This window comes from Ochotona curzoniae, unplaced genomic scaffold (assembly GCF_017591425.1).
Source record: "Ochotona curzoniae isolate NIBS_2020 unplaced genomic scaffold, NIBS_Ocur_1.0 contig_1, whole genome shotgun sequence".
Lineage (NCBI taxonomy): Eukaryota > Metazoa > Chordata > Mammalia > Lagomorpha > Ochotonidae > Ochotona > Ochotona curzoniae.
Window position 1 is genome coordinate 23,385,128 of NW_024464918.1, and position 25,348 is coordinate 23,410,475.

Below are 25,348 nucleotides of genomic sequence, written 5' to 3' on the forward strand. Positions count from 1 at the left end.
GCATATGACCAGGTCAACTCAAGTTTGTAATAACACAGTGAGATTTCATATGACTCATGACCCTAGCATGGGAGGTGCAGCTTCAGGAATCTTGTGATATATTTGCCTTTGTAGATCTTTCTCCAAAAATATTAAAAATTACATTCATATCGGGATGAATATATTACTGAGTTCATAACTAACTTTTTCTGATTTTTATTTACTTGAAAGGCAGAATTACACAAAGAGAGGGAGGCTGACTTTCCATCTGCTGGTTCATTCCCCAGATGCTGCAGTGACTATGGGTAGGCCAGACAGAAGCAAGACAGTTTAGCTCCCATGGGTCAGGATCCTACAACTTGGGGCCATCTGGTGTCCCATATTGGCACTGGTCAGTGTCCCTGCTGCTTCGTTTCCTATTCAGCTTCCCTTGCTTACGGGGTGGGAAAGCAGCGGAGGCTGGCTGGAGGAAGATGGATCCCTCCACCCTCGTGGGAGACCCAGAAGAAGCTGCTGGCTGCTGGCTTTGGATCAGTTTTGACCATTGAGCTGTTTGGGGAGTGAACCAGTGGATGGACAATCTCTGTTTCCTTCTCTCTTATTTCAAATGAAACAAGTCTTTTTAGCAGGAAGCTGGATTGGAAATGGAGCAGCCAGGACTTGAACTGGCACCCATATGGGATGTGGGTGTACAGGCAGAGGATTAGCTTCCTATGCCATGACGCCAGACCTCATCCTATACTTCTCTAAGCATACTTAGACTTTTTAAAAATTATTGCTTTTTAATATTTATTTGTTTTTATTGGAAAGTCAGATATACAGAGAGTAGAGACAGAGAAAGAGCTTCCATTCTTTGATTTACTCCCCAAGTGCCTGTAATAGCTTGAGCTGCACCGATCCGAAACCAGGAGCCAGGAGATTTTTCCTGGTTTCATACGTGGGTACTGGATCTCAAGACTTTGGGCCATCCTCTACTGCTTTCCCAGGCCACAAGAAGCGGGGAGCTGGATGGGAAACAGGGCTGTCAGGACACGAACCAATACCCATATGGGATCCTGGAGCATGCAAGGCGAGGACTTTAGCCTCTAGGCTACCGTGTCAGGCCTTCATACTTAGATTTAAGTAGGAATGTTTGGTAACAGTGTCACATTTTAATATCTAATCTTAAAGGGTATTTCAAAGGTTTTTACATATTTAGTAAATCTTTATTCCTTTGAGATTCATTTACATATTTATTTATACATTTTTGATTGATTTATATTTGAATGGCAGGTTTTGCTGAAGTGTAGGGTGGCTATTCATTTTGCTTGTGTCTACCAGGAGAGAAAAGGCACGGCCAAAGTGGACTTCCTGAAGAAGATTGAGAGAGAGATCCAGCAGAGATGGGAGGCTGAGAAGGTGTTTGAGGTCAATGCACGTGACGCAGAGCAGCAGGCCAGGTGAGCGCGGTGGGGACGCGCGGCGTGTGGTCCCTGTAAAGGAGTCCCTCGGCCTCGCGGGCAGAACGGCCCCGTGGCCAGGAAGACACGAGCCGGACACTGCAGGCTGTACGTCTGCTCTTTCTGGATTAGTCTTAAACTCCTGTTTTTCCTGGATGAAAGTTACACTACTGTTTTTTTGTTTTCTGATAGGGAGACTGTTTTAAAATGTTGTCTTTGCTGACTGATTAAAGAAAGTTAATCTATTAGAGTCTGAGTATACTGATAATTATTTCTGAAAATGTGAAATAGATTTTTAAAAATTCTGTGATTATTTACACTTCCCAGAACTTACCAGGTTTTTAAATTTTTTTTTACTTTTACTTATTTTTTAAAGATTTATTTATTTTTGTTGGAAAGTCAGATATAAAGAGGAAAAGAGATAGAGAGGAAAATCTTCACCTGCTTAGTCACTCCCCAAGTGACTGCAACAGCCAGAGCTGTGCTGATCCGGAGCCGGGAGCCAGGAGCATCTTCCACGTCTCCCTCCCATGCAGGTGCAGGGTCCCAAGGACTTGGGCCATTTCATTAGTTTCACCAAAGCATTGGCAGGAAGCTGGTTGAGAAGTGAATCAGTAGGGACTTGAACAGGTGTCTATGGGATTCCAGCACTGCATTCTGTTGCTTTACATGCAGGCCTTGCCATGGCATTGGCCCCCAAATACAAATTATGAAAAATATCTATATTTGAAACTCTTATTTCAGAAATGATGTGCTGGACCTGGTGCTGTAGCCTAGTGACTAAAGTCATTACACACGCCGGGATCCCATATGGGCAACAGTTTTAATCCTGGCAGCCCTGCTTCCCATCCAGCTCCCTGCTTGTGGTCTGGGAAAGCAGTCGAGGATGACCCAAAGCTTGGGACCCTGCACCCATGTGGGAGACTTGGAAGAGGCTCCGGGCTCCTGGCTTTCAGATTGGCTCAACTCCAGCTGTTGCGACCACATAGGGAGTGAATCAGCAGACAGAAGACCTTGTTTGTCTCTCTTCCTCTCTGTATCTGACTTTGTAATAAAAATAAATAATAAATCTTAAAAAGATTAAATTTTTTTTAATTGGAAAGGCAGATTAACAGAGAGGGAGAGACAGAAAGATGTTCCATCCACTGGTTCACTCCCTAAGTGGCTGCAATGGCTGGAGCTGATCTGGAGCTAGGAGCCTCCTCCAGGTCAGCCACGTGGGTCCAGGGGCCTGGCCTACTGGGGTGACCTCCAGTAATCCTCATCACGCACGTCCCCAGTCCCGGGTTTTGCGTGTGTTGTGGCCTAGCTCGGTAGATCCCACATCCTATCCCACTCTCCTGTGCAGCCCATGGGTACTGTGGCTGTGGTTTGGTTACCCCGGTCCACCTGACGGCCCAGCCCACACCCCATCCAGCCCTAGTGCACGTCCCATGGGTACTGTGGCTTGCCTAAGTGTGTCACACCCCCAGACCCAATGGGTGCTTACATGCATGTTCTCATTTAATCTATTTAACTTTCCTTTAAGGTTAACATATTTTTTTTTACTCTTATTTTCTGGATGTAAAGTACTCTCATTTACGAAGCTGCTAAGTAAGTAGTTCATGGTTGAATGAGTAGGAATTGACAGGGTTTGGTCTTTTTTTTAGGTCGTTCTGTTTCTACAATCCTTGTTTCTGCTAAACTACACTCTACTAGAATATATATATTCCCTGTTATTTGTTTGATTTAAGAGTGGTATCTTTAACTTATTTATTTAAAAAAGCAAGGAAACAGACAGCGGTCTCCAGTTAGGATCATCCCTCGTATGCATATGATAGCTGTGACTGGGCTAGGCTGAAGCCGGGATTAGGACCTGCCTCTGAGCTTGGAACTCCTGGGTTTCTCATGTGAGCGGCAGGAACTCAGGTGCTTGGGCCATCATCCATAGGTTTCTAAGTGCATTAGCAGGGCGCTCGATCAGAAGTTGGGTAGCCGAGCTTTGCACTGGCACTATTGTATGGAGTGTAACAGTTCCAGGCAGCAGCTTAGCATACTGTGCCACAGCATCCATCCAAGGATGTTTGTTTATTAATAACCATCAATGAATGTCTTATTGTTTTTAAATAAATAAGTTTCAGAGGCCTGCACTGTGGCGTAATTTGTAAAGTTGTTGCCTGTGGTAGCAACATTCCATACAAGTGTCATTCTGTGTGGGCACCAGTAACGACCTGACTGCTCCAATGGTTCCCCACACGTGGGAGAGCACGAAGAAGCTCTAGGCTCCTGGCTTTGGGCTGGCTAGCCTTGACGACTGCATCCTTTGAGGAGTGAACCAGCAGTTTTAAGATCGTTCCTGTCTTTTTATTACACTTTTTTTCAAAAATAATTTTATGGGCCTGGTGCGATGGCTCAGTGACTAACGTTCTCGCCTTGCAAACACCAGGATCCAGGATGGATGCTGATTCATGTTGCAGTTGCTCCATCCAGCTTCCTGCTTAAGGCCTGGGAAATCAACAGAGGATGACCCAAAGCCTTGAGACCCTGCACCCACGTGGGAGACCCCGAGGGGCCTCCTAGCTCCTGGCTTCAGATCAGCTCAGGCCATTGTGGCCACTTGAGGAGTGAACCAGTGGATGGAAGATCTTCCTGTCTTCTCCTCTCTGTAAATCTTATCTGCTTTACCAATAAAAATAAATAAATCTTTAAAAAAAATTTTATGAAGTACACTCCAGTTTCTAAGAAATTTAAATTTCTGTATTTATAAATTTGCTTTTCAGTGTCTTTTAATAATAAAAATTTCAGCAAGTTAATTTATGCTAAGCATTTTGTCCACCCTTTGCAAAAGGAGCTTATCATTTTCCTGTCTCTGTTTTTCTTTTCATGTGATTGCTTGCAGCCGGGCCAAGTACTTTGTAACATTTCCATATCCGTATATGAATGGGCGTCTTCATTTGGGACACACGTTTTCTTTATCCAAATGTGAGGTAAAGCTTCCTCTATTTTTAATGTGATGGGATTTATTTTTAGGAGAGGGCCGTCTTAGAGCTTATCTCCTACTAGAAGAACTTGGGATTCCTTCTGTTTAAGCATGACTTTTATACTTAGCTCTTCTTTATACTTAGCTTCCATGTACCATGTGTACAGGCCTGCAGAGGCCTGCGCGTGTGCGCATGTTCAACAGTAATTCCTAGGTTTGGTGAAAGACAAGAAGGTCAGCATGGTGTAACACCAGCTGCTTTTCCAAAGGAAGATGTTTATTATAGGAAAGTTAAGTTAGTACTCTTCGTAAAGAGCCAGCTTATTTATTTATTTATTTTTTTGCCACTGTAATTTTGACTGTTAATTTTGTCTTTTTGTAGTTTGCAGTTGGATACCAGAGACTGAAAGGCAAAGCTTGCCTGTTTCCCTTTGGTTTGCACTGCACGGGAATGCCCATAAAGGTAGGGTCGGCCGTGGGGCGGCGTGCTGTTGTCTAGCTCACAGCAGAATCTAGTGCAGAAGCTTACGTGGGGTTTTCAGATATTGCTATACAAAGATGTTTTTGTGAAATGAGTTCAGTGTATTGTGAAGATTAACTAAACAGCGTTAGCAGTGTGTGAGTAAGAGTTACACACGAAGGTCTAAGTGATTTCTAGAAAATTTTGATGTTTTCGATGACTATATACTCGTGTGTTGAAATTGGGTGATCAGTGATTTGTGCATTTATGCAGTGTTTGCATAAGGTGATAAATAGCTAAGTGGTATTTTGATCGGTTATGCAAATATCTTCATTTCTCACCAATTTATGTTACAGGTAATTCTCACTGTGGAGTGAGTTAGAGAACAGGATTGTGAAGATGCCCTCAATGTAATAGAATTAGAAATCAAACTCTCATTTCTTTTATTCTCTAACCTTTTATTTTGTAAACTGTTTATTTTTAATTAAAAAATTTTTAGATTTATTTATTGGAAAGACAGATTTACAGAGAGAAGGAGAGAAAGAGAGGAAGATCTTCCATCTATTGGCTCACTCCCCAAATGGTTGCAAAGCTGAGCTGATCTGAACCCTGAAGCCAGGAGCCAGGACCTTCCTCCGTGTTTCCACACACGTGTAGGATCCCAAGGTTTTGGGTGATCCTCCACTTTCCTAGGCCACAAGCAGGGAGCTGGATGGGAAGTGGAACAGCCAGGACACGAACCTGGCCTGTGTGGGATGCCAGTGCTGCCGGGCTGAGCATTAGTCAATTGCACCATCATTCTGGTCCTAAAAACTTAATTAATAAAGCCAACACTCACATACCCTTGACTTATGATTATGAGGTGTTACCATCTGCCATGTTTGCTTTAGTTCTTTGACTGTGTATGTAGGCATGCTCACTTTTCTTTTTGTGAACTTTCTGAAAGTAAGTTACAGACATCATACTGTGTCGCCTCTAAATATGCAAACGTAATTTATAAGCGCAGTCCCATTATCCCAAGCAGCATTAGGTTGTTGTGGTGCCCCTTGCGTCCCGTAGTGGAGTGCTGCATTCATTCCTGGCTTTTCTGATTCCCATCCAGCTGCTCACTGATGCACTCGGGAAGGGCCCCTGCCACCCTTGTGGGAGAACAGAATGGAGATGTATTGGCTCATAACTCAGCCTGGCCTAGAACTGGCTGTTGCAGCCTTCTGGGGAATGATCCAATGGATGGAGGATCTGTTTCTTTTTTCCTCTCACTGTTACTCCATCTTTCAAAAAAAAAAAAATCACTATTAGAGCCTGTCCTCTTTATTTTGTGGATCACATAATTATTAGTTTTCTTTTGGGTCTTTAATTTTTTAATGATTTGTTTATTGTTTTAAATTTTTTGCTTTATAAAATTAATTTATCTTTATTTGACAGTCAGATATACAGAAGGGGAGAGACTGAAATGAAAGGCTTTTGATTCGCCCCCAAGTTGCTGCAAGGCTGAATCCAGAAGCCTAGGGCTCCCTCTGGGTCTCCCACTGAGTGGCCTGGGCCTAAACACTTGGGCTGTTTCCTGCTGCTTGTGCAGGCACAGTAGGGATGTGGATTGAATGTGGAGCAGCCAACAACAACAACAACAAACAAACGGAACGGAGCAGCCAGCCCTTGATCTGCTGCCCATATGGAGTGCTGGTGTAGCTGGTGGTCACTTAGTTATCTGTGCAATAGCGTTGCTCCCCTTGTCCTCTCTTTTTACAAAGATTTACTTATTTATTTGAAAGACAGGGAAGGGAAAAATACTTAAAAAAGGTTTAGTTTACTGTTCGAAAGGCAAAGTGACAGCACGGAGAGACAGAAAAAAAGGTCTTCCATCTGCTGGTTCCCTCCTAAGAAGCCATGATGTCACGGCTGGGTCAGGTTGAACAGCTGGAGCTGAGCCAATCTGAAGCCAGGAACCAGGAACTCTCCTGGGTCTCCCACTCGGGTGCTGGATTCCAAGGCTTTGGGCCGTCCTCCACTGCTTTCCCAGGTCACAGGCAGGGAGCATGACAGGAAGTGGGGCAGCCGGGATTAGAACTGGTGCCCATATGGGATCCCAGTGTATTCAAGGAGAGGACTTTAGCTGCTAGGCTGTTGTGCCAGACCCAAATAAGTAAATCTGAAAAACATTGTTTTCTGTTTTGAATTTTAACTTGACTGTCTCTAATGTTGTATTATAGGCATGTGCTGACAAGTTGAAAAGAGAGATAGAGCTGTATGGTTGTCCTCCTGATTTTCCAGATGAAGAAGAGGAGGAGGAGGAAGTCAATGTTAAAACAGAAGATGTAGTAATTAAGGATAAAGCTAAAGGAAAAAAGGTTTGGTCATTGATATTTGTGTTGGTTCAGGTTTTCTATTTGTCTGATTTATACATGTGTTCCTTTTTAAAACTGATTTTTAAAAATGCTTGTTTAGAAGTTAGCTTTGTAGAGTGAGGGAGACCTCGAACTCTTTCATTTATTGACTCACTGCCCCAATGTTCCCCATGGCCAGGGCTAGGCCACGTTGAAGCCAGGAGCCAGGTGCCTCTTCCGGGTCTCCTGTATGGGTGTAGGGACCTAAACACTGTGCCAACTTTTGCTGCCTTTCCCAGGCACGTTAGCAGGGAGCTAGATGGTTAGCAGGCAGCCAGAATGCTAGTGTTGCAGGCGGCAGCCTGACTCACAAACGTGAATCTTTATCACCTAATCATGACTGTAATATACTTGGTTAAATTAAAAGTGTATTAAAAGTGTATTAAAAGTACACTGTATTAAAAGTGCAGCAGCCGGGCTCAGTGCCATGGCCTAGCGGCTAAAGTCCTCGCTTCCCCAAGTGGCTACAGTGGCTGGAGCTGTGTTGACCTGAAGCCAGGAGCCTGGAGCCTCTTCTGGGTCTCCTACATGGGTGCAGGGTCCCAAGGCCTTGGGCCGTCCTCTTCTGCTTTCCCAGACCACAAGCAGGGAGCTGGTTGGGAAGCATGGCTGCTGGGACTAGAACCAGCGCCCATATGGGATTCTGGAATGTGCAAGGCGAGGACTTTAGCCGCTGGGCTACCGTGCCTAGCTCAAGAGATAAATCTTAAATCTTTGGTTCGTTCTACAAATTGCTTCAATGGCCAGGGCAGTGCCAGACAGAAGCTAGGAAGCAGGAGCTTTGTTTGGGTCTTCCAGTGCAGGGCTTAACTTCTTGGGCCAACTTCTCAGCTTTCCTGGGCACGTCAGTAGCAACTGGATCAGAAGTGGAGCTACCAGGACTCAAACAGTATTCATATGGGATATTGGCATTGCTGGGGATGGCTTACCTCATTTTGCCACCACAGGTTAATCCATTTTAAAACATATAACTTCATATTGATAACTGTGGCCTGATTTTAGCACCGTGGAACTTATTTCTGCATTTTCTCCTTGTTTCTGATTTCTTGTAACAGTAGTTAGAAACTTGGCTGTTTTAATCTGAGGTAGAGTTATGTATTTGTTTGATGCTTGTCTACCAGCAAAATTGTATCAGAATTGCTGATGTAAATTCCTGGGAGAAATGGTTTTAGCCAACAAAGGACAGTGTTTATGTATTGTTCTTTTTGTTCATTCCCATTCTTAGTTCCCCCACCTCTTTAGTGCATTTGTATCATAGTTACGACCCAGTTAGATGTTTGTGAAAGTCTGCATTCCATCTTTGATTCTCTAACATACTGACGCAGTTGACTTTTTTCTTTTTATGTAAGTGAAGTTTGTGTTTGTAGGGTTTAGTTCTGTGGATTTTTACTACTGCAGCACCCATTAAGCAGTTTTCTTACTTTCAGAATTCCTTTTCTCTGCCTTTTATGGTTTTGTAAGTGATTCTCATTCCCTGCCTGCAATCCCTGACGTTTGCTTGTCATTTTAATATTGGTTAACATTGGAAAAGGAAGGAATTTTTGGAGGCGATTTATTTATAGTGAAAAGGATGTCGGTGGGATTTGAAAAAAAGCAGGGGGAAAGGGTTAGCATTGAGGTAGCTTTTCGTGGTTCCCTCAGTTTCGTTTCGCTGGTGTCGATCTGATTATGTAGGTCGGTGGATCACACAGTACTAGTAAGTCCTGCCATGTGTGGCAGTGTTAGGCGCTTGTTGGTTATTTATTGATGGAATGTGTTCGTGCCCGTCACTTTCAGAGTAAAGCTGCTGCCAAAGCTGGATCGTCTAGGTACCAGTGGGACATCATGAAGTCCCTGGGCCTGTCGGACGGAGAGATCGTCCGGTTTTCCGAAGCAGAGCATTGGCTTGATTATTTCCCACCACTGGCTATTCAGGATCTGAAGAGGATGGGTTTGAAGGTATGCCTGTCAGCTCCGTCAGTAGAGATAACATGGAGAGAGCATCCGTATGTGTGGATGGTACAAGGCTCTAGACTCACTGGTAAATTGAGATCGCTGCATTGCACTGTGTACCGTTATGGAATCAGTGCTCTTAGGTGAGAGCCTAGTGGGCCTTGATGGAGGGGTGAAGTGCTTTGCTGTTTATTGTGCTAACAAACGTATTGATACATTCACAACTAGTAGAAAGGATTTTAGTCATAAATATGAAGAAGCCAAGGATTAATGTGAACCTATAGAAATATATTAAGGTGATTAAGTTTCTTCTGAATTTATTGCCACTCCTGGATATTTGCTAATATTCTCAAAAGCATAATAATAGTGTAAGTACAAATTAATAAAATATGTAATAAGCAGAACTTCAGTTGTTTTCTTTCTGTAGCTGCGGTAATTCTCAGTTGGAAAATGAGTAAATAACTGCTTCAGAGCAGTTCTGTTTTAAACAGATTTGTGTATTTCTCAGAAACCTGCTTTGCTTTCTCTTGCAGGTGGACTGGCGGCGTTCCTTCATCACCACTGATGTGAATCCTTACTATGATTCATTTGTCAGGTGGCAATTTTTAACGTTAAGAGAAAGGAACAAAATTAAATTTGGAAAACGGTGAGTTTGTCATTTGATATAATACAGTAAAAGTCATAAAATTCCTGTGTATCTGGTTGGTGTTCTTGAGCTGCTTTATATCTGTTGTCCTCTTCTTATAGTTTTATTATTGTTCTTTTAAAACCTTTGTTTTCTTTATTTTGCAGTATCTTGAAAAAGTTTCTCTAAGCTGCTTAGTGTTTGTGACAGAGCACCAATGAGAATAGTTCTATACGCCTTACTAAAGATGGTATTCAGTATTCCTAGCCAAGTAGAGAAGTAGTTGTTTTATTTGCTTTAGTTTATACTTTTCTTGTTTAAAATTAAGATTCTTCTTGATTATGTAAATAAAAGCTATTTCCATTTCCAAAGTGATTTTATATCTTTTTAAGAATGATTTTATCTTTTTAAAAAACAATTTTATGAAAGAGTTACAGAGAGAGTGTGACCTTCCATCTGCTGTTTCACTCCCCAAAAGGGCTGTGATGGCGATGGCTGAGACTGGGCCAGTCAGCTGAAACAAGGAGCCAGGAGCTTCTTCTGGATCTCCCATGTGGCTGCTGGGTTCGTCCTCCGATACTCTCCCAGACATATTAGCAAGGAATTAGATTGGAAGTGGAGCTGGTTGGACTTGAACTGGCACTCATATCGGATGCCAGCACTGTAGGTGGTGGCTTTACCATAATTTATATCTTAATCATCATTTTTTTCATACTGCAAAACTCAGTTCATATTTTACAGCAAATATTAGGTGAAGATAGAAAGCTTTTGTTGAAAACTGAGTTGATGGTAGAACTGCCCATGTAAGTGTAAGTAATAGTTATTGACACTTGTTCTGTTAGAAAATTGGTTACTAGGAACAAGGAGCTGCCATTGTGGTCTAACAGTTTAAGTTGCTGCTTGAGATGCTGGCATCAGAGTGAGTGCCAATTTCAGTCCTAGGTGCTCCCTTTTTGACCCAGCTTGTTGCTAATGTTCCAGGGAGTGCAAGGGAGGGTGACCCATGTGCTTGGTTCTTGGCTACCCACTGAAAGATGGAATTTCAGGTTATTGACTTTACCCCAACACAGCCCCATACATTGTGCAATTTTGGAGGAAACCAGTCTCTGTTTTCTCTGTCTGTTACTCTTATAAGTAGATAATCTTTTTAAAAAAGAGATGAAAACTGGCGTTGTGGTGTGGTGTGTGGAGCTGCTGCCTGTGCCACTGGCCTCCATGTCTACATAGCTTTGTTTCCCACCTGCTCCATGCTTCTGATCCCGCACCCTGCTAATGGCCTGGGAAGTGGAAGATGGTCTGGATGTTTGGATCCTTGCCAGTCGTGTGAATGAGCTGGATGACAAAGCTCCTGGTTCCTGGCTTGGTCTAGACCAGCCAAGGCCATTTGGGAAGTAAATCGGCAGGTGAAAGATGTCTGTCATTGTTTTTTCCTTGTTTCTGTGTATGTCTGAGTTTCAAAATAAGTAAATATTTGTCATTTGTTGTTTATTTTTTAGGTATACCATTTATTCTCCCAAAGATGGACAGCCTTGCATGGATCATGACAGACAGACTGGAGAGGTACTTGGTTGTGACACAGAGTAGTTATAATAATCACTTATACATTTTTTTACGTGATGTTTACATGGTCGGTCAGGGTGGGAAGGATCTAGGGTTAGGCAGAGGTGGGTGTGATCATTGTTTCCAAATTTTCTATTTTTTTCTTCCCATTTCTGGGGGGAGGGAAGATATAGGAGGATAGGCCATGCCCAGCCTCCCTACATTTCTGCCCAAGTGGATGCAGTAGTTCTGAAATGCTGTCAATCTCACTGATCTGTGGATTCGGAATTCCTTCCTGTGTCTATTGGCTGACACCATTGACTTGACAGTCTCCAGTAGCCCAAATAGTTGCTGTCATTGTTTGGCTGAGGTAGTTGTCCAATATATTCTGTTCTCCATTCTGTGCTATGGTACCAGATATCCTCCACAGACCCCAATGAGCTACCACGTCTTCCGCTCGTAGACTCACTTTTAATCTGCCTGAGGAGTTAGGAAATTAGAAACCTAAGAAAGCTCCGCAGTGCTGAACTGTGTGGTCGTGATGCTCTGGTGGATGGTGGGCACGGAGGGGGGAGACAGTATATCATCACAGGACAGCACGCAGGGCTCACCTAGGACGTGACAGTTCTGAGAGTGGTACAAGGAAAAGCACGTTGTGCCCTGTGCCAGATCTGTGGGTGGGACCAGGGAGTCTGCAAGTTCTCATTATGATTCATACGCACACTGATGTTTGAGAAGAACCATTTGGGAATATACATAGCTCTGAAAAGAGTGTGGGAAAGGATTTAGTTGTTCATAGATTGCATTTAGACTTCTTTTAATAATATGCTCACTTACTTTCATAGTGCTTCTACTCATTCATGACATCAACTCATTATATTCTTAGAGGATGCTTTTTTTTTTTTTAAGAATTACTATTTTTTTTATTGCCAAGTCAGATACACAGAGAGGAGGAGAGACAGAGAGGAAGATGTTTCATCCGATGATTCACTTCCCAAGTAAGCACAATGGCTGGTGCTACACCGATCCGAAGCCTGTACCCAGGAACTCTTCCGGGTCTCCCACGCAGGTGCAGGGTCCCAAGGCTTTGGGCCGTCCTCGACTGCTTTCCCAGGCCACAAGCAGGGAGCTGGATGGGAAGTGGGGCCACTGGGATTAGAACCAGCACCCATATGAAATCTTAGTGCATTCAAGGTGAGGACTTTAACCACTAGGCTATAGCGCCAGGCCCAAAGGATGCTTTTAAAAAAAAACTATTTATTTGAAAGGCAGAGTTACAGGGAGACTGGGTGAGACAGAGGGAGAAAGATCTTCTGTTTGCTGGTTCACTCCCCAAATGACTGCAGTAGCCAGGGCTGGCATAGACTAAAACAAGAAGCCTGGAACTCCATCCTGGTCTCCTAACTCGGGGCAGGGACCCAGGTGCTTGAGCTGCTGTCTCCCAAGGTGCATACTGACCATTGGAATCCAGAGCAGAGCTGAGACTTGGACCCAGGCGCCTTGAGGTGGGGTGACAACGTCCCCCATGGAATCTTCAAACTCCAGGCGAGATGCCTGCTCCATTCTCATGTTGTTTCAGTTTGTTACTTTGTATATTCTTCAGGGTTATCCCATGTAAAGCATAGCATAATTATTTAACAGATAAAGAAAGAAAGGCTCAGAGAACTTGTGACTCCTTTGGGTCAAGCCATTAGTAGGGAAACAAGCTGTGTCTGTCATCTGATGCCTGGGCCAGTGTGTCTGTACGGACTGTGTTCTGGGAGCTGTCCAGGCCTAGGGGACAGGATTGGTTCTGGTTGTGTCTTCTGACTGCCACGTCGGTTGATGCCTCTAAGTTTCTCCTGCACAGTAGATGTGGATATGGCCAGTACACCCCTGGCAGTATCCTCAGTGGGAGAATTATTGTAATACACAAATCAGTGTAGGAATGTCTTTGATTAGTAGGCTTAAGTCAGCTCTTTTTCCCTGTGACCATTTTGTTTTGTCTGTTTTTTTAGGGTGTTGGACCTCAGGAATATACGCTAATCAAATTGAAAGTGCTGGAGCCATACCCATCCAAATTAAGGTGAGTTTGCCAAAGTTCCTACTTTATTGTTTCTGAATAATAGCTATAGAATCCACAGTATTTCATAACACAAGCATGTGTTTTTTCTTCTTAGTGGCCTGAAAGGTAAAAATATCTTTTTGGTAGCTGCCACTCTCAGACCTGAGACCATGTTTGGACAGACAAATTGTTGGGTTCATCCTGATGTGAAGTATATTGGATTTGAGACGATGAATGGTGATATATTCATCTGTACCCAAAGAGCAGCCAGAAACATGTCGTACCAGGGCTTCACCAAAGACAATGGAGTGGTGCCTGTTGTCAAGGAATTAATGGGGGAGGTAAGTTGAGTAGCCATTGAGTTTAGAGGAAAATGTTGAGAGCGAGGTCTTAGAAAATAGTATTTTAAAAAACTTTTAAATTGAGGTATGTGAGAGGTGTTCAGAAACTTCATTGAAAGTGTGTTTTATGAAAAAAAGCAATGATTGAGTTTGAGCTTTTTGCTTTGATATGGATTTATCTTTAGTTGTGTTTTCTCTGAGCTCATTGAGATATTTTGGTACATGCTATCGCACTGGGCTGAAATAACCTTTTTTTTTAAAAAAAAAATTATCAGACCCAGTGTAACAGCCTAGTGGCTCAATCCTCACTCTGTATCCTCCGGGATCCCATATGAGCTCTGGTTCATGTCCTGGCTGTTCCACTTCCCTGCTTGTGGCCTGGGAAAGCAGTCGAAGATAGCTGAAAGCCTTGGGACCCTGCTCCCAAATGGGAGACCTGGGAGAGGATCCTGACTCCTGGTTCCAGATTGGCTTAGCTCCTGTCATTGAAGGCACTTGGGAGTGAACCTGAGAACAGAGGCTCTTTTTCTCTGTCTCTCCTTCACTCTGTAAATTTGCCTTTTAAATAAAGATAAATCTTTTAAAAAAATTATTTACTTATTTGAAAGGCAGAGTGGGAAACAGAGGGAGACAGATTTTTCCATCTTCTAGTCACTACCCAAGTGCTGACAGTAGCCAGGCTGAGCCAGGAGCCAGGAACCCCATCTGAGTCTCCCACACAGGTGGATTGAACCCAAGTACTTCTGCCATTATTCGGTGTTCCTAGGCTTGGTAGATAGCTGACTTGGTAGGGAGATTGCTGAGAGCTGAACCAGTCTGCTTTGGGTTGCAGTTGTCCCAAATTGTGGCTTAACGCTTTCCACTGCAGTTCCTACCTAAAGAGTCATTTAAATGAAAAACATGAACAAAATTGTCTCTTTGGTTTTCTTTTTAAATTAAACTTTTATTTTATGCTTTTTATTATTTTTTTAATTATTTATTTTTATTGGAAAGACAGATTTACTGAGAAAAGGAGAGATGGAAGAACCTTCCATCTGAAACTAGTTCACTTCCCAAATGGCTGCAAGAGCTACAGATGGGCTAGACTGAGGCCAGGAGCTCGGAGCTTCTTACAGGTCTCCCACATGGTTGCAGGGGTCCAAGCACGATTACCAGCTTCTTGAAACTTAAAATATTAGTATTGGTTTAAATAGTAAAGGAGTTATAAATGAATTTCTTTATCTTTTTCTTACACAGGAAATACTTGGGGCATCACTTGCTGCACCTTTGACATCCTATAAAGTGATCTATGTTCTCCCGATGCTCACGATTAAGGAGGATAAAGGTGAAGAGTTTGCTTACTTTTGTAAATAGTGTGGCATTTACATTCTAGCTGTTAGTTAATTGCACACTGTCTCTTTAAGGCACTGGGGTGGTCACAAGTGTTCCCTCCGACTCTCCTGATGACTTTGCTGCCCTCAGAGACCTGAAGAAAAAGCAGGTGAGGATCTGCACTGCACGCTCTTATTTCCTCTTCATGGTCTCATTGGCTAAGCACAGATATACCAAGGCACTCTGTGAAAATGCTATCCTTCTCCTGCCTTTTGAATGTTTGTATGTTTTCTGTGGTTGAAGTTTTGAATATTGCATTGAAGCTAGAAAGTGTTTTTTGAATATTAATTTTTTTGTTGTTTTAACTGGGAGTATGAATCTTAGTTTAAAAGTGTGTATGTGTGCGCGCAAGCGTATATGTGCATGCATTTTGTTTTATACTATACATCATTCAAGCTGTCACTGTGACTTAAGCTACTGACTTTTAAAAGATTATCAGTCCCTTCTTGAGGTAAAGTTGAAAAATTGTTGAGTTCAATCAGAGTTCAAGGAAGTTTTGAGATTGCTTCTTTCATGCATATACTTGTAAAGTGTTGATTATAATGTTGTGTATTTTTTTGGTAGGCCTTACGAGCCAAGTATGGAATTAGAGATGACATGGTCTTGCCATTTGAGCCTGTGAGTATTACCCAGATATTTCACAATGTTCACATTGATTTCTTTATCATAGGAAAAAAGAGCTAATATGTTTGCTTGCAACAAAATTAAATACTTGGTAGAATGTGAAAGTAAGGCATTTGCTTAAGGATTTGTTCCTTTTCGTTTGTTATCTCCTGTAGCTTACAAGAGCTAGAGAAGAACTAATAGTGAATATTTTCTTATCATAACCTGGCACTCAAGAGTTCTGGACATTTTTGTTTAATGTATTTATCTGAGAGGCAGTAGAGGAAGGGAGCACCTTCTGTCTGCTGAATCCCTTCCCAGATGGCTGTGATAACCGAATCTGGACAGGCTAACACTAGGAGCTGGAAGCAGCGTGCTGTGCTCCCTCATAGGTGGTCTGAGCCTGTGAGCTTGGACCGTCTTCCCTCTGCCTTCCCATGCACATTAGCAGGGCATTGGGTTACAAGTGGAGCAGCCAGGACTTGAACTCGTACTTACATAGAAGGCCAGTGCTGCAAGCAGGATCTACCCCACTGTGCAGCTTGTGACCAGTTTCCTGGCTTCAAAAGTTAACTATAAAAATCCTGTATAACTCTGGTTTCTGGTTTTTGCTTCTTGTGTTTTCATGTAAGTGTCTTCAAGAGGAAAAAAAATTAAATTAATAGCAATTTGAGCAATCCAGAGAACTAAAGCAAAATTGTATAAATCAATTTGCTACTTTGCACCTTACTTAGTTAATTGTGTATCAGTGAGGAAGGGTTGAGAGCTGGGGAGGTGTATTTAGTTGGAGAATGCCTTGGTGAGGTTTGCTGTACTGAGGAGAACAGAAACATTTGGATGTTTAGTCCTTCTGTGAGGACTAGGTGTGTGTCCGTGTGTTGGACTACCATTGTGATATGTAACATCTGGAGTTAGGTTTATTGGACTGAAGAAGCGGAAGCATTGCTTCCTCGGGCTGTTCTTGTGTTGTCATTGTGACCAAGTTCTTCACGTTGTTGTTGTCTATAGGTACCAGTCATTGAAATCCCAGGTTTTGGAGATCTTTCTGCTGTAACACTTTGTGATGAGTTAAAAATTCAGAGCCAGAATGACCGAGAAAAACTTACAGAAGCAAAGGAGAAGTTATATCTAAAGGGATTTTATGAAGGTGTAAGTAATAGCTTTATTGTTTTTAATTGATTTACTGCATACTATGTGATTTTCTTCTTAGTGCTTAAGAAAAATATAAAAAAATTTGACCTAGCTTCAGCTATCCGTTAATATAGGTTAGTATGGGATAGGATTTTTTATTTCCAAATTTGTGCTTGTTTCTAAAAGTCATGTCTTGTTCAAACGCATTTTCAGAAATTACATTTCAGGGATCTTAAAAAATGAATGAATTTCTTGAACAGGAATTTGAAATTAGTTTTTTTTTTATGATTTATTTATTTGTATTGGAAAAGCAGATATACAGAGAGGAGGAGGAGAGACAGAGAAAAAGATCTTCCATATGATGTTTCATTCCCCAAGTGGCTGAAACAGCCAGAGCTGAGCCGATCTGAAGCCAGGGGCCTCTTCCAGGTCTCCCACATGGGTGCAGGTCCCAAAGCTTTGGGCCATCCTCAGCTGCTTTCCCAGGCCACAAACAGGGAGCTGGATGGGAGGCAGGGCTGCTGGGATTAGAACTGATGCCCATAAGGGATCCCAGCACACTCAAGGCGAGGACTTTAGCATACTAGGCCACCGCGCCAGCCCTGAAATTAGCTTATGTTTACAGTGAGCTCTCAAGTTTTATTGCTGTGAGAATTGCTGGTCCCTTAGCTTCTAATTAAGGAATTCTTATTTTAGATAAGAGTTTCCATTAATCTGCTTGCCTAGTGCCTAATAAATGGCCTAAGAGCAAAACGGCCATGCTCACAGTTCCTTTTCCCTTCCGCTCTGCGGTTACGAATGTGGCATAGATCCCTGGAGATCAGATTGGGCTAGAGAAAGTACCCAAACTGTTAGCTGCTTAAGCTTGAAATGAGTGTTTTTCTTAAGGGCACCAGTGAGAGTTTTTTATTTTTACCTTTCCCTTATTTTCTTGGATAACCAAGAATAAATTATGCCTTTTGAAAAGTGACTTGTATTATGAATGGTAGTAACAACCAACATGTATATAACATATGTATTTATTAACTTTTTTCTCAAGTTAATTGTCAGGTGGGCATTGGTGTTTTCACTTTCCAAATGAGGAAATTGAGACACGAAGAGATTAAGTAGTTTACTTAACATTAATCTGGTAACTAGCCAGTTGAGACATAGGATTCAAGCTGGATGGCCTGGCTCCAGGTTTCTGCTAGAGACAGAGACACAGAGATTCTCCATCCTTTGGTTCTCTCCCCAAATGCCCGTCAAAACAAGGCCTTTGGACAGGTTTATGCTGAGAGTCAGAAACTCAGTCTGAGTCAGCCATGTGAGTGACTTAAGACCAACTGGAAGTATCACTCATTACCTGGAAGCCAGAATTGGAAGCAGAGCTGAAACTTTACCCAGACCCTTGGCTTTGGGATGTGGGCATCCTAGCAGAATCCCACCTGCTGCAGGATCTCTTCTTTTAATCATTGTGCCATAGTGATTACTAGATACAGCTTCATAGTTATTCAATAGCCATGAACGATTTTGACTTGTTATCAGGTTGGAGAGTCAAAAAACATCATGTCTTTTCTACTTATGGTAGAAATTTTTAGAACTCAGGGGTCAGACAGCTAGGAGGAGATAGTAGCGTCATCAGTGGCAACAGTGCTGATACTTCAGTACAATTGTGCTGTCACACGGAGTGTAAGATCGAGTTGAAAAACAGCAGGCAGGGTTAGAACGAGAGAGCCACACGTCATTAAGCCATGTGTGCTCAGTTCTTGTGCAGTTGTTAGGAATGAGGTAAACTGGTCAGTGGAGGCCTATCCGTGTGGGAAGCTGAGGATCGGAGTGTTCCTTCTCACTGGGTTCACCACAGCCATCTCAGTCACGCTAAAGGGAAGTCAGGTACATTCTAAATATTCATGTCTAAGATCTACTGAAATAGAATTCGTGGTTATGAATGTTATAAGCGTCACAGAGATGTTTTGGTGTGTGGAGATCTAGTAAATCTAGTTGGGAGAATTTTCAGAGTAGTTGTAAAGCAAATTTTAACTGCTGTTTTTGTGTTTTTTTCCCTTCTCATCCTTCTAGATAATGCTGGTGGATGAATTTAAAGGACAAAAGATCCAGGATGTAAAGAAGACCATTCAAAAAAAGATGATTGACACCGTATGTGATGGGCTGTGCTTTGAAGTCTGTCTTATGGCAGCAGTGTTTAGTTAATAGACGTGGCAATGCTGCCAGCAGTGACTTCTGTAGTAGGACCAAGATGCACAGTAAAGATTGCGTATCATTTTGTGGGAGAATATAGATCTGTGTAACAATTCATGTAACTTGGATTTACACTTACAGTGTAGGTAGTGTTTTGAGGTTGACAAGTGTGCATGTTGAAAAGTTGAGTGATTGTTTCTGTCAAAGGCTGTTTATCATATATATTTGAAACACAAAGTGAAAGAGAGAGGTAGAAGGCTCTTCCATTGGCTGATTCACTCTTCGAAACACCATGACAGTTTGTTGCTCAGTCCAAAGCCAGGGACTGAAAACTCTGTCCTGGTCTCCGTGAATGGCAGGGGCCGTAGTACTAGGGTCATCTCCCACTGCTTTTCCAGCAGGAAGCCGGATGAGTGGCAAAGTGGCCGGTACTCTGGCACTCTGCTATGGAATGCTGGCACTGCAAGTGGTGGTCTAACCTGTACGACACCAGTTGCTCGCCATGGCCATTTTAGATATTCGCTCAAGAGTCCTAGCCCTCTTTTGGTGGTACTTTTTACTTTCAGTCTCTTCTCATCTCTCTAATTTTATTCTCTCTGCTGTTGAACAACACAAGTACTTAGATTTTTTGTATTTGATGGTTGTGCAGGAAGATAATGATCCAGTGGACTTAATTCAAACGGTTGGCGTGACGGTGCTGTGACACTAGATGCTGGTATCCCAAGCAGAGGGATGGCCATAATGCCAGTCTCTGCTGTGTTTCTTTTTTGTACAGACAGAAATAGATCCTAAAATCTCATTTTAGAAAAGTCTACTTTGGGTGATGTGGTGTGGTAGTACAGCTGTCTCCTCTAGTGCCAACGTCCTGTTCATAGGCTCCAGAGTGTGTCCTGGCTGCTCCACTCTATTTTCTTTTTTACTTGAATAGGTTTTTCCACTTCCAGTCCCGCTCCGTGATAATTGCCTGGGCAAAGTAGTGGAATATGACCTAAGTGCTTGGGTCCCTGACACCCATATAAGCAACCTAGCCCTGGCCACTGAGGCTAAGCAGGAAGTGATCCATTGGGTGGTAGTTTTCTGTGTGTGTCTCTCTGTCACTCTCAGTAATTCTGATTTTCAAATAAATAATTAAATACTCTAAAAAAATCTACCTGGCACAGAAGATTTTAAGTTTACACAGAGAGCGTGTACCTGTCACCTCACCTTGACCAACTCTCAGTCAATCCAGCACCTTTTGTGGATGTGAAATCTTGATTTTATCTTTTTGTTTTTTTTTTTTTCTAAAGAAGGTAGAGTACGTAAAAGAGGTTTTTGACATGTGTGCAGAGCCGGCCACTGGCCAGGAGGGTGTCTGGAAATGGCCACTGGGCTTTGAGGAAAGTTAGGATATATTCCTTTGTAGTTTACTCTTGGGTTTGTTAGGTTTGAGCGCGTGGCTGGTCTGACGAGATGCCTTCACGTGTCCTGCTGTTTTCACTGTGATGCTCACACCCCGGATTGTTCTCTGCTCAGCAGACACTCCCCTTTTAGGGCACGCACGTGCCTGGTCTCCTGGTGTGCAGTTAGAGTATCTGGAGTCTAGCCGCTGCCATTGGTTCTCCTGGTGTCACTGTATTTCCTCCTCCAGAGCTGTCTCATGCCGCTCATCCCTGACCCTTGGGGAATCCGTAAGGCCAACCTGGAGTTGTTTCAGCCACCTATACTTCAAGATCAGTTTTCCTGGAGCTTTTCATTTCTGCTAAGGCAGTTACGCTTACCTGCTTTCTGGTTTTCAAAATTGGATATTTTCTTTTTTCCTATTCTTGTCCCTGTAGTTTAGTACTGTAAAAAAAAAAAAAACACAAAAAAACCCAAACTGATTTTCTCATTTTATTGAAATTTTGAGAAGTATGTATATATATATATTTAAAGATTTATTGTATTTTTATTGGACAGTCAGATATACAGAGAGGAGGGGACACAGAGAGAAAGATCTTCCATCCATTGATTTAATTCCTCAAGTGGCTGCAGTGGCTAGAACTGAGCTTATCTGAAGCCAGGAGCCCAGATCCTCTTCTGAATCTCCCACATGATTGCAGAGTTCCAAGGCTTTGGGCCGTCCTCGAGTGCTTTCCCAGGCCACAAGCAGGGAGCTGGATGGGAAGTGGAGCTGCGTAGAATCAGAGTCGTATGGGATCCCGGCACTTGCAAGGCGAGGACTTGAGCCGCTAGGCTACTATTGCAGGCTTACCTGCTTTCTGGTTTTCAAAATTTGATATTTTCTTTCTATAACAAGGATAAAGAGCTACCATAGAAGCCTGATTTTCAAACCTAGATTGGGGGGCTGGCATTGTGATAGAGAGGGCTAAGCTGCAGTTTGCAGGGCTGTCCTCACTTATGGATGCTGATTGAAGTCCTAGCTGCCCCTCTTCTGAGTCACCTCCCTGCTAACATGCCTGGGAAAGCAGTGGAACGTGGCCCAACTCCTTGGGCTCCTGTGTTGGCATGATAAGCCTGGACAAAGCTGCTGGCTTTGTCCTAATCAGCCCCCACTATTGCAGCTGTTTGGGAGTGAGCCAATGGATAAAAGACTGAACTTTCTCTCACCCTCTCTCTGTAACTGCTTTTCAAATAAGTAAACTATTTTTTTAAAACATAGACTGAGAAACTGCTAAACATTGTTTTGCTCAAACTAATAATTGGTAGCCAGGGAAAGTGATCCATTAACCCAATGCGTATGCCTTTTCACTGATCTTAGCAAAAGGCCGAGAAGCAAAGTGTGTGTCTTTACATATCAAGTGTTGTATAGAAGGAGTGGCGGGTAACTGATTGTAAGATGATGAAAACACAGTTTTGGTGATTGAGGATTGAAGATTAGTTTGATTTAGTTGCCTTACCTGTTTCTGCTTACCTTGGTGTAGGGGGATGCGTTTATTTACATGGAGCCAGAGAAGCAAGTGATGTCCAGGTCTGCAGATGAATGCGTGGTGGCTCTTTGCGACCAGTGGTTAGTGTCTCCCATACCAAGAAAATTCCATTGATCCCTTCGCTAATTTCTAACTTAAAAAGAAAATCAATTTATCTCCTCCCAGGTACTTGGATTATGGAGAAGAGAACTGGAAGAAGCAGACATCTCAGTGCTTGAAGAACATGGAAACGTAAGATAGGCGGAAGAGTTGAGGGATGGGAAAGATGTTTGCAAGATGGTCGTGGTGGACAGATACCCAGAGTCCTCTGCTCTCTTCTAGATTCTGTGAGGAGACCAGGAGGAATTTTGAAGCTACCTTAGGTTGGCTGCAAGAACATGCTTGTTCGAGAACTTACGGTTTAGGTAACAGAGCTTTCAAAGCTTTTTTGTTTGTTTTTGTTTGGCCAAGTGACTGCCATATACAGCAAATAGATATTTTTATTTGTATTCTCCTGGAGTTTTCTGAGTTTGGTTAGCATGGAGGAAAACTAGGATGTGGTTCCCCACCATCACCCTGGTATGGGAAATAAGTCCTCTCTAATCCACACAGTTTTTGTGCTGTGACTTTCATAGGAGGTCTCAAAGCTTCTATTTTGTTTTTATCTGGCATTTTATTTTTATTTTATGCAAGTTAATTTTTAAAGATTTTTGGTGTGAGTAGCTGTGTAAATATCTTAGCCTTCTTGTTGAGAGTCTGGGTTGCATCAGTCTCTGAGATTCTGTTGCATCAGTTTTCTTGTTTTCGCTCTGTAGGCACCCGCCTGCCTTGGGACGAGCAGTGGCTGATTGAGTCGCTCTCCGACTCCACCATCTACATGGCGTTTTACACAGTCGCCCACCTGCTGCAGGGAGGTAACTTGCGTGGGCAGGCAGAATCGCCGCTAGGAATCAGGTTGGTAAATAGATCCAGCCAAGGAGGGGACTTTGTTAGCAAGAGTTGCAGTTTTTCTTTACATATGAAAAACTTTCCATTATTCTATTTAATCTTCATAAGCCTTCAGTTAGCAGAATTTTTGTTTAGGATATGTTATTTTTATTGGAAAGGCAGCTTTATAGAGAGAAAGTGAGACAGAGAGAAAGATCTTCCATCCGCTGATTCACTCCCCAAGTGGTCACAATGGCTGAAGCTTAGCTGATCTGAAGCCAGGATCCAGGATCCTCTTCCAGATCTCCCACACAGGTGCGGGGGTCCTAAGGCTTTGGGCCATCCTCTGCTGTTTCCCAGGCCACAAGCAGGGAGCTAGATGGGAAGTGGAGCAGCAGGATTGTAACCGGTGTCCATATGAGATCCTGGAGCACATAAGGCAAGGGTTTTGCCACTGGGCCATTGCTCTGGGCCCTCATTTAACAGAAATTTATTATAATGTTTTTTCTTTTGTATTGTTGAACTGAGGAGAATGAATACATAGTCATCATCTATTACTATCCATTCTTTATTCTTGTGGGAGACTTTTGTTATCGTTTGTTTTAATAACTATGTTTAGAGATGTTTGGGGTAGGTATTTGGTGTAATGTTTAAGATGCTACTTGAGCCCCGATGCCATAGCCTAGTGTCTAAACTCCTTGCCTTATGTGCTCCGGGATCTCATATAGGCACTGGTTTGTATCCCATCCAACTCCTGCTTGTAGCTGCTCCACTTCCCATCCAGCTCCCTGCTTCTGGCCTGGGAAAGCAGTTGATGATGTCCCAATGTCTTGGGACCCTATTCCTGCGTGGGAGATCTGCAAGAAGCTCCTGGCTCCTAGCTTCAGATCAGCTCAGCTCTGGCTGTTTCGGCTCCTTGGGGAGTGAACCAGTGGAGAGAAGTTGTTTCTGTTTCTCCTTCTCTCTGTAAATCTGCCTTTCCAATTAAAAAGAACTAAATAAAAGATGATACTTGGAAGGCCAGTGTCATGGCCTGGTTTGTGTCCCCGTGGCCCCAGTTTCCTTCCAGCAACCTGCGTATGGCCTGGGAAAGCAGCAGAGTATGGCCCAAAGGCTTGGGACCCTGCACCTGCATGGGAGACCTGGAAGAAGCTCCTGGCTCCTGGCTTTGGCTCAGCACAGCTCTGGCCATTACAGCCATTTGGGGAGGAAACCAGTGGGCGGTTGTGTTTCCTTCTCTCCATAAATCCATAAATCTCCATAAATCTGTTCCTTCTTTCCATAAATCTCTCCCTAAATCTGCCTTTCCAATAAAAATAAAATCTTTAAAAAAAAAAAGATGCTTCTTGGAATACCCATATTATTGTTGCCTGAGTTTGAGTCCGAGATCCACTTTTGACTGCAGCTTTCTGCTAACTTAGTCCTGTGAGGCTCAGCTGGGTGGGTCTTGCCATGCTTGTGAGGCTCCTGGGTTCAGCCTCACCAGCCCTGGCTAGTTTTGCCAAGGAGAGAATGAAACAGCAAATGAAAGGTTGTTTTCTATCCTTCCTGACTGTAAATACATTTTTTTAAAAAAGTAAAACTTAAATAAAAGATATTTCTACCTAATGCATAGCATATTAGAATGATGATTCTTTCAAAGGAGTTATATGCATCTAGTTTGTTTGCTTTATTTTTGATACAGGCCACAGCAGATGACCAAGGAAGTTTGGGATTATATTTTCTTCAAGAATGCTCCTTTTCCTAAGACTCAAATCCCAAAGGAAAAATTGGATCAGTTGAAACAGGAATTTGAGTTCTGGTATCCAGTGGATCTTCGTGTCTCTGGCAAGGATCTTGTGCCAAATCATCTTTCTTATTACCTTTATAATCATGTGGCTATGTGGCCAGAACAAAGGTAAGTGGGAAAGCAGATGTGGCCTAGGTTTACGGATTGTTATCAAAAGTGACTTGAAACTGCAAGAATCTAAGAAATGATGGAAGTCAAAGATATGCTTGCCAGTTGCATTCCTTTTCTTATATTAAATGTGTATTGTAGCAGTAAGCACACTTCATCTTATCTATTTTATCCAGAAATTGTCCTACCTTTTCCTGGCTGCTAAAGCACATCTAATTCAGGTGTATTGGTGGTCTGCTAGTAGTACACTGGACCCAACTGTTGCGAGTGTAACACCAAGATAGGCCTTGGAAAGTTAGAACCAGAGGTATCCTTTCCTTTAGAGTGGAGAGACCCAAAATTCCAACACTGCTTGGTAGCGTTTTGAGTCCAGCCATGCCATGTCCGTGTTCCAGAGTAATCCTCGTTTCTTTTTCCTTCTTAACCAGACTTGCTTCCAATTTTTCTTTTAGTTCCTCAGGTAGCTGAGGAAACAAATTCCTCAGGCTACTTAAATTTCCCTTATGAAATCTAGTATCTGACTTTTTCTATTCAGAATAATACGATATTTTCAAGAAGAAAAGGAAGATTTTTAAGAAGGGAGTAAAATCTAATGTGGTTGTTATGCTACTTGCCATCCAGTTATTTTTGTGTATTGTTTCACACGTGTTTTTA

General features: G+C 42.7%; 1 protein-coding gene across 1 annotated transcript in view; it reads left to right on the plus strand.

The window, feature by feature from the left end:
- The window catches only part of LARS1 (leucyl-tRNA synthetase 1), a 50,597-nt gene that overhangs the window by 3,965 nt on the left and 21,284 nt on the right, over positions 1-25,348 (plus strand). Inside the window, exons 2-20 of the mRNA XM_040999143.1 lie at positions 1,300-1,418; positions 4,297-4,384; positions 4,760-4,840; positions 7,048-7,185; positions 8,998-9,159; positions 9,687-9,799; positions 11,275-11,338; positions 13,315-13,382; positions 13,477-13,702; positions 14,939-15,026; positions 15,106-15,182; positions 15,638-15,691; positions 16,685-16,825; positions 18,866-18,943; positions 21,886-21,971; positions 22,057-22,122; positions 22,213-22,295; positions 22,686-22,824; positions 24,482-24,694. Coding sequence (XP_040855077.1) covers positions 1,300-1,418; positions 4,297-4,384; positions 4,760-4,840; positions 7,048-7,185; positions 8,998-9,159; positions 9,687-9,799; positions 11,275-11,338; positions 13,315-13,382; positions 13,477-13,702; positions 14,939-15,026; positions 15,106-15,182; positions 15,638-15,691; positions 16,685-16,825; positions 18,866-18,943; positions 21,886-21,971; positions 22,057-22,122; positions 22,213-22,295; positions 22,686-22,824; positions 24,482-24,694 — 2,084 coding nt within the window. The remainder of the gene's footprint in view (positions 1-1,299; positions 1,419-4,296; positions 4,385-4,759; positions 4,841-7,047; positions 7,186-8,997; positions 9,160-9,686; positions 9,800-11,274; positions 11,339-13,314; positions 13,383-13,476; positions 13,703-14,938; positions 15,027-15,105; positions 15,183-15,637; positions 15,692-16,684; positions 16,826-18,865; positions 18,944-21,885; positions 21,972-22,056; positions 22,123-22,212; positions 22,296-22,685; positions 22,825-24,481; positions 24,695-25,348) is intronic.